This window comes from Tinamus guttatus, unplaced genomic scaffold, assembly GCF_059628265.1.
Source record: "Tinamus guttatus ecotype Peru unplaced genomic scaffold, ASM5962826v1 Tinamus_guttatus_pri_ptg000033l, whole genome shotgun sequence".
Lineage (NCBI taxonomy): Eukaryota > Metazoa > Chordata > Aves > Tinamiformes > Tinamidae > Tinamus > Tinamus guttatus.
In genome coordinates, this window is record NW_028288567.1 from 1312136 (window position 1) to 1320371 (window position 8236).

The 8236-nt window shown below is 49.0% G+C and overlaps 1 protein-coding gene across 1 annotated transcript; it reads right to left on the reverse strand.

Annotated features, from left to right (window-relative positions):
- Positions 1–421: 421 nt before the first annotated feature.
- Positions 422–7094, reverse strand: SLC30A1 (solute carrier family 30 member 1). Its single transcript, XM_010228170.2, has 2 exons — positions 6461–7094; positions 422–2268 (listed from the first exon to the last, which is right to left on the reverse strand). The coding sequence occupies exons 1-2, from the start codon at positions 7092–7094 to the stop codon at positions 1352–1354; spliced, it is 1551 nt and encodes a 516-aa protein (XP_010226472.2). The 3' UTR covers positions 422–1351.
- Positions 7095–8236: the final 1142 nt, after the last annotated feature.

Below are 8236 nucleotides of genomic sequence, written 5' to 3' on the forward strand. Positions count from 1 at the left end.
CAGCTTTGCAGAGTCCATAGATCAGCTTCTCCCCTGGGAAGGTGCAAGGTAGCAGCACACTGTAACAGCTTCATTAGAGCCAGTTGTCAATTAACTGAGTTAACATTTTAAACCATAGACTTAGCTACTAAGTGAAATCACGTGTTACACATCTTAAAGTGCAAAAATACCATGAACAAAATCCTTCCCCCAGACTCCCTTAGAAACTACGGGAGCTTTCTGCAGCTGCCAGCCGGGCCAGGATTCCTGCCGCTGCAAGTGCTTACGGATACACCGAGCTAGAGGCAACGGCAGCACCGAGCGTCTTTCCAGGGAAGCAACAGCTTGTGCTTTTGAGAAGCACAAGTTACACTGTCAGTGCTCAACGGACTTTACTCCTGACAGAGCTCTTATGGACATTACTGAGATTAAAAAAAAATAATAAAATCGATTAGTCAGCTGAGCTTCTGGTAAAACTGAAGCTCCAACTCTTCATTCATAGCACTGAGAGTCAAGGATCCTTTAAACTTCCATTTTTTTTTTGTGATGAGACACCCAATTTGCATACAAGGAAGAACACCAGAAAGTCCATAAAATATTAAAGTATGTGTTAGTTTATCTGCCAGCCTCACATCCTGATCACAGAGCAGAATACAGCAACTTGAACTTCCATTTTGATAGAAAAAAACCTTTTCACAGCTGCTGTTTTCATAGGAGCTTGATTTTAAATACCTTACTACCTTACCATAATAGGAGGGGGACAGTTGCTAACAATCACATGATGTTTTCTTCAAAATATGCTATATGATAAGTTCATTAGAAAAGCCTTCACATTTTTATTATATAGGCGTAAGAAAAAATATGTGAAACTGACAAAGTGGTTTCCAGTTTTAAGTAGTTATAGCTTTAAAAATGTTCTACAAACTTTGGTTTCTTTAGGGCTTCTAAATAAACAATATATTAAAATATCTACAAATCAAATATTAAAGGAAAAAGCAGGTCCAAGAAATCTGTAACACATGTTGAGTTCCTATAGACTTATCCCTCAAATATATTTTCACTGGAAAGAAATATTTTAATTTGAAGTACAACAAAAAGCGTCTCAGCTGAAATGTTGAAACTGGTTTTCTGAAGTTGTTACAGCATGGTGCACTTTCTGCCTGTCTCAGTACAAAGTCAACACAAACACATTGTATCATGACAGTGACAGTATGTTCTTTAAAACGAGCATTCTAGATTTAGCAAGATGACAAGAACAAGGACTTCAGCAATTACACTACTTGGCAAAATTGCATCTCAAACGTCTGTCCCTTCCTCTTGCAATAGAGCTGCTGTCAAAGTCACCGACACTCAGGTAGCACCATTCCAGGAGTTACAGAGATGATTCAAACTGCTCGTTCTGATCAGTGTTTGCCTCCAGCCTAACTGAAGGAATGCTCTCTGATTTAGTCCTTCTAGTTTTGTTGTGCGGAAATTCAATGACAACTTCCGAACAAGAAATACTAAGTGACGAGGATTTTTCTGTCTTCTTTCCAGTATTATCTTCTGCTGTTCCGCAACATTGCTTCAAAGCACACTGAGTCCTGCAAGGTAACTCGCATTTCCCTCTCCCTGATTCAGAGCCAACACTGGCAAACTCGGGCTGAATGGTAGTTGCATGAATCCCTTCATCATGAAAGATCTCTTTTATGCGTTTTGCCACCATCATGTACGTGGAAGGGTCAGGACATTTTATGTGAGCAGTGCCAATGATCCTACTGCCTGCTAGTTGCCAAATGTGTAACTCATGGACTGCTTCAACTCCTTCGAGGGTGCGTAATTTTGAGTTCAAAGAATGAACATCTATTTGTTTGGGAACAGTCTGCAGAAGGATAAGGGCTGACTCCCTTAGTAGCGGGTACGTTGTGTAAAGGAGTATACAAACCATTATCAAACAAAGGACAGGATCTAAATATAGCAACCAGCACGGGCCAGCCACCATAACGCTCTCTTGCTCAGTCTGGTTAGTTTTGCCAAGTGGTTGGAATAAAGTAGCATTTTCCATGCAATGATTATTGACACATGGATTAATGCAGGGCCCATCTCTGGGGCATGGATTCCACAAACCATAAAAGAGCAAGGCATTCACCACCACAATGACCGAGCCCAAGGCATCGCCAAACACATGCAGAAAAACTCCACGCATGTTAAGCTGCGCGCTGGAGTCTTCTTCAACCTCCTCTACATCCAGGGAGTAATGACCAGCGTTCCCATTAACTTGTAGGTCAGTCACGTCGTCTTTCAAATCCCCTGACAAGAAAGCAGGAAAACAATTAGACAGCACTACACAATATTACTGCAAATCCATATAAAACAATAACTGACATACGTTTGTCATATTCCCTACAAAACTAGAAAACAAGCAAATTGCCCCCTAACAAATACCCTAGTTGCAAAACATTCAGCTGACCCAATAAATTATCTAAATATTTTAGAGGGCAACTGTTTCTATGGGGGTGCTTAAAAATGTATAGCTGCAAAGTAGAAAGATGAATGCATTTGAATTTATTTTACTGAAAGCTGGCTTCACATTTTCCAGTTGTCTAAGCATTCGACTACTTGCTGTTCATTCCTTAAACAAAATACAGAATTATAGAGCTTATAAAAGCTGGCTAGGTAGCTAAGTAACTTACGATGCATTTGCTCCTTCTTTTGAAAAGCCATAAGGATAATCATGCTGCTAAAAATCACTCATGAACTATAGTCGCACATTTACATTTTATATTAAAATGTACACAGCCAGAAGGTCAAAAGCTGCACGGATTCTACTTCACAGTCACTTCTCTTCTGGTCTAGAGGCTCATTTTCAAAAGGCTTCTGAATTCATGTATAAGGAAGATTTTTCTGAGATGGAGCACATAGCCAGCAGAATTGATACACCAAGCTGAGGTTTTAGGTCTAAAATGCAAGGTTTATCAGTAGCATCGACTGCAGGACAGTACGAGTCTGAAATACAGTACAATCTCTGAAGTTATCAAAGGCCACAAACTAGTGCTCTTTATATATCAGAACACACAGTTATTTTTAATACTTATTTTAAAACACTTTTAAGTGACATATTGATGCTGATGTCCAAAACCAGGTGTCATGAGCCATGTAATGCACAAACCAATATTTTAGTACCCTCCTTTGTCAAAAGTTAGACACTCTATCACATTTAACTAGTTATAAAGGAATAAACACACACATCACTACAAAGAGGCACTGTCAAACTTTCCAAGCTGAAGTATTTTTCCAAGCTTAGCACCTGAAAGCATTTTACACAATTAACCTTCAGCTTTTCTTCAGAAAACTTGCAGAGTTGAAGAAATCTAATGGGAATTAGCTACCGGCTACATGGACTCGTTACTGCAGCCGGGGTTATCTGGTTTAGAGCTCTGTAAACATTAACATGTTAGTATGACCTATAGCTTTTGCCACTCGCTATCATGGCTGTGGTTCTGTAATCATAGAAGTGTCTTAAAGTTATTTCTTTTATGAAGAGGGGGGTGGGATTCTAACTAAGAAATCAGAATGAGTCATGTCCAAGACCAGGATTCACAACGCCGTATACATTAAAGCTCCAGCTAAATTTTCCATACAACTGCTCAAAGTTAGGGAACACGGAAAAGAGAAGTCTCTCACACAACAAGGATAAAGATGACATTCCCTGTCACACTGCATTGTACCAAGTACTTGGATCAAAGGAGATTCAGAAAGTCAGTAGACCCATCCAAAAGGAGAGGGTGATAGGGAACACAACTCCAGGGAGCTCTTGAGATTTTTTTGTAATGGCAACTGGTTAAAATCTGTCAATTTGAAATATGCCCGATTTGAATTTACTACAATTTTATAAAAAATATGTATTTTATATTTTAAATAAAGTGTAGGTATAAATATTAGTTGCACAGTACTACCCCCAGGCTATTGCCACAGTCCCACTTCAACCCCAAGAGTATATAGATCCTACCTCCTGCTTGTAATTCCCAATGTAATTCCTACCACACCACTGTCCATCCTCTCTCCAGTCTTCACTTAAGACACCTTACAGCTCCTTTCAAGTCTTCAAGCACCATTAATTGTAATATTTCCATAGGTTAGCTATGGATAACTCAATCCATTACATAACTATGACAAGGCATAGAGGACATACACACATATTTGAAAATTTCACCTATGATCAAAATTAAGCCCTATTACATACTAAATACCCACAACAAGTTGTCCTTTACTGCCAGAGAGGTATCCATGAGAAACTCCAGCAAAGTTAGCTGAAAACAATGTGTATTTTAATGCATACTAAAATTAAATTCCCAGAGGGCTGTGCTGCCATCCAGAGGGACCTGGACAGACTGGACAACTGGGCGGTGAAAAACCTCATGCAGTTCAACAAGGCCAAGTGCAAGGTCCTGCACCTGGGGAGGAATAACCCCAGACACCAGTACAGGCTGGGGACCAAGCTTGTGGAGAGCAGCTCTGCGGAGAAAGACCTGGGTGTCATGGTGGACGACAAGTTGACCATGAGGCAGCAGTGTGCCCTCGTGGCCAAAAAGGCCAATGGGATCCTGGGCTGCATTAAGAAGAGCGTCTCCAGCAGGTCGAGGGAGGTGATCCTGCCCCTCTACTCAGCCCTGGTGAGGCCGCATCTGGAGTACTGTGTCCAGTTCTGGGCTCCACAGTACAAGAGGGATGTGGAGCTGCTGGAGAGAGTCCAGCGCAGGGCTACAAGGATGATCAGGGGCCTGGAACATCTGCCCTATGAGGAGAGGCTGAGGGAGCTGGGCCTGTTCAGCCTGGAGAAGAGAAGGCTGAGAGGGGATCTAATCAGTGTATATAAATACCTCAAGGGAGGGAGTGCAGAGGACGGTCATGGTCTCTTTTCAGTGGTGGCCACTGATAGGACTAGAGGAAATGGCCGGAAACTGAAACATCTAAAATTCCATAGGAACTTAAGGAAAAATTTCTTAACAGTGAGGGTGACAGAGCACTGGAACAGGCTGCCCAGAGAGGTTGTGGAGTCTCCTTCTCTGGAGATCTTCAAAACCCGCTTGGATGCAGTCCTGTGCCACGTGCTTTAGGTGTCCCTGCGTATGCAGGGGGGTTGGACTAGATGATCTCTAGAGGTCCCTTCCAACCCTAAGCATTCTATGATTCTATGATTCTAAATCTTCTAAACAGAGAACTAGTCAAAAATTCAGCTAAAAACCCAACTCCAGGTTCACTACACAAGGACAATGCACAAGTTTAGATATCAATTAGATTAATGGCAAAACGAATTCTATATTGTTTGAAACTAATCATTAGGATACCTATCTTGGAACTGGCACAACACTAAGAGGTTTATTATGCAGTCAAGAAAATGGTGTAGTGTATTCTGAAGAACTTTCCTAGCCTCTTGCAAAACCTCACTTACGAAAAGCAACATGGAGCCAAAATACCAAAGAAAAGAGAGAGGGAGGGAGGGAGAGAAACTGAAAAGTTTCTCAAATGTATAATGGCACCTCCGACCACAGAAATCCTAAAACTGTAGCAAAGTTCATGCTGCACAAGTAAGCCCAGTTTGCTCTAAAACAACCGTCTCCTGATGTCACCATGAGCACAGGGGAGAAACACAGGCACTGCAACCCTTTCCATGCTGTGACTGGGAAGCCACACGATTCCCATGGGGAAATGGTGTGCACATGCTGGTGTGCAGCGCTTGGCTTTGACCCAGTGACTTCAGAATAAACTATCCAGGCCTCTGGAGCCATTAAAAATAATGTAACCACAGAGGAGGCAGTTCGATGAGAGTTAGGGAAATTGTAAGTTTATGTGTCCACGCAAGGGAGTGGGAAGCTGCACGCACTAGGGAGTTCAGACTAATTCAAAGAAGCCATGCCTGCACTTTGCAACCAGCGAGCGCCTCGCTTGGCACTTATTACACTACTTCTGCAGTTCTGATTCACATTCCTAAGGTTTTGCTCCTACTAAGGGGCATATCCTGAAGAAGTGTGGGACTCTGACAATGGAACATACTTCAATCTGCTGCTTCAAAGCAAGAAAATTCTGCAGGTAGCTAACAGCCCACCCAACAAGGAGATCCGGCTGTGGGTCCTAGGTGCTGAGCTACGCTGTTTGATGCACAGCCAGGTCAGAAGGCATTAAGGCAATGTCTTGTGACAGCCCGTGTCACTAAGCAAAAGCAATTGCCATGTGCCGTCTCCGCCAGCACCAACTTTCCCCAGGGCAAACTGCGTTATCCTCAGGCTCCTTCGCGCGCCACCCTAAGACACAGCTTAAGGTGCGCTCTGTGGTGCCAGGAGAAACAGTGCAGAGATGTCTCTATGCAGAGCACTGCTAGCAAAGCTTCTAGTGGCAAGGTGGTCCCCACACAGCCTGTGCCTTGCTTGGGGAAAAGGCCTCTCCTCTCTCCTCGACACCTCTCGGGTGGGATGGGAGAGGGTGGCCGTGCCGCAGAGCTTACCGAGCTTCTCCTGGCTGACGCCGTTGGAGCTGCTGCAGTTCTCCACGAGGGTGCTGGTCTCCTCACGGCGCAGAGCGGCCTCGCCGTCGGCGGGTGGCTGCTCGGGCTTGGGGCTGCCGCCACGCGGGTGCTGCCGGCTGCTGTGCGAGTGCCCGTGGCCGTGGGCATGGCCGTGGCCGCCAACGCCATGGTGGTTGAAGAGGCAGAGCCCCAGCAGGTTGATGATGAGGCCGGCCACCCCCACACCGATGACCACCAGTGGCTGCTGGATCTCGTGGGGCTCCGTGAAGCGCTCAATGGCCTCCAGCAGGATGGTGAAGCAGAGTGCGGTGAGGAAGACGGCATTGACGAGGGCGCCCATCACCTCGGCGCGCACCCAGCCGAAGGTGTTCTTCTTGGTGGCACGGGTGCGCTGGGCGAAGCGCACCGCCACCAGTGCCACCACGAGCGCCATGACGTCCGAGAGCATGTGGAAGGAGTCGGAGAGCATGGCGAGCGATGCCGTGACGCGGCTCACCACCACCTCCACCACGAAGAAGAGGAAGGTGAGCGCCAGCATGCACAGCAGCCGCGCGCGGCGGTTCTGCCACCAGCGCGGCCCGCCCGCGCCCTTCGCCGCCATCCGCCCGCACATCGCGGCGAGGCGGCCGCCGGCGCGCAGCGGGAGCGGGGGCAACGGCCGCCGGCGGCGGTTGGCGCGGCCAACGGCCCCTGGGCGCGGCCAACGGCCCCGAGCGTGAGCGGGCCCGGCCGCCGCCGCCGCCACCGCCGCCTCTCCCCGAGCAGCCGCTGCGCGAGCAAACTTTGCACCCGAGCCCCCTCACTCTTTCCACACGGAACCCGAGCCGGCGAGGCCACGCCCCCCCGCGCGCGCCCTATTGGCCGCCGCTCCCCCCGCCGCCGCCGCTGGCCCGCCCCGGCCGCCGCCGCCTCCGCCGACATTGGCCCGTTCGCCCTCGCGACGCCCGGCCCCGCCCCGCGGCGCCGCCCATTGGCCGCGGCCGCGGCGCGGCGCCGGGCTCGGGGGGCGGTGCCGCGCGTGACGCTCCCCTCGGGGCGCGCTGCGGTTGGTTGGCCCGAGCGCTCGCCCCGCCCCCTGCTGGCCGCGCGGCGGGCCCCGCCCCGCGGCGAGCGGGACTCGTGCAAAGGTGCGCTCCGCACGGCGCGCGCGGGGCGTGGCCGCGCCGCGGGGCGGGGCGGGGCCGGGCCGGGCCGGGCCGGGCCGAGCGGTCGCGGGCGGGGGGCTTTGTGACGTCACGCGTGCGGGCCGCGGGGTTTTTGTGGCGTCGCGCGCGGCCGCTGCGGGCAGCAACGGCCGCCCGGGGCCGCGGGGGCGCTGTGGGGCCGGGGGGCTCCCGCCCCGTGAGCACGCGGCCGTGCCCGGGTCGCTCCTTTCGTGCCCATCGTACCCATGCCCGTGCCCAGCGAGTGGGGGGGGCCCCCGTCCGCCTGTGACTCTGAGAGGAATCCGCTGGGGGTCTGAAGTTGTGAAGCTGTCGGTGAAAGCAAAGCGAGCGTTACCGTGTCGTGGGCACCTCTCTTCTGAGGGTCAGACACGAGGCTCTGCCCTTTCCGTTAGGTGGTTCTTCCCTGTACGCAGCCCCAAACTATTAGATAAGCGCTATTAAGATCCTTTGAAACACCTAACTAGGAGTAGCAAATATTAAGAAGTGCCATCTAATTACTTTTCCTGCTCCTATATGCAGAATAAGTGGTCAGCTAATAAAAATATAGTCAGTGCTTTGATCTCCTAATTCCTGTGCATCCCAGATGCCC

Coding starts and splice junctions, on each gene's coding strand:
- SLC30A1 (XM_010228170.2), bottom strand. CDS start 7,094: ATGTGCGGGCGGATGGCGGCGAAGGGCGCGGGCGGGCCGCGCTGGTGG. Junction 2,269..6,460: donor CGTCAGCCAGGAGAAGCTCG/GTAAGCTCTGCG, acceptor CTTTCTTGTCAG/GGGATTTGAAAGACGACGTG.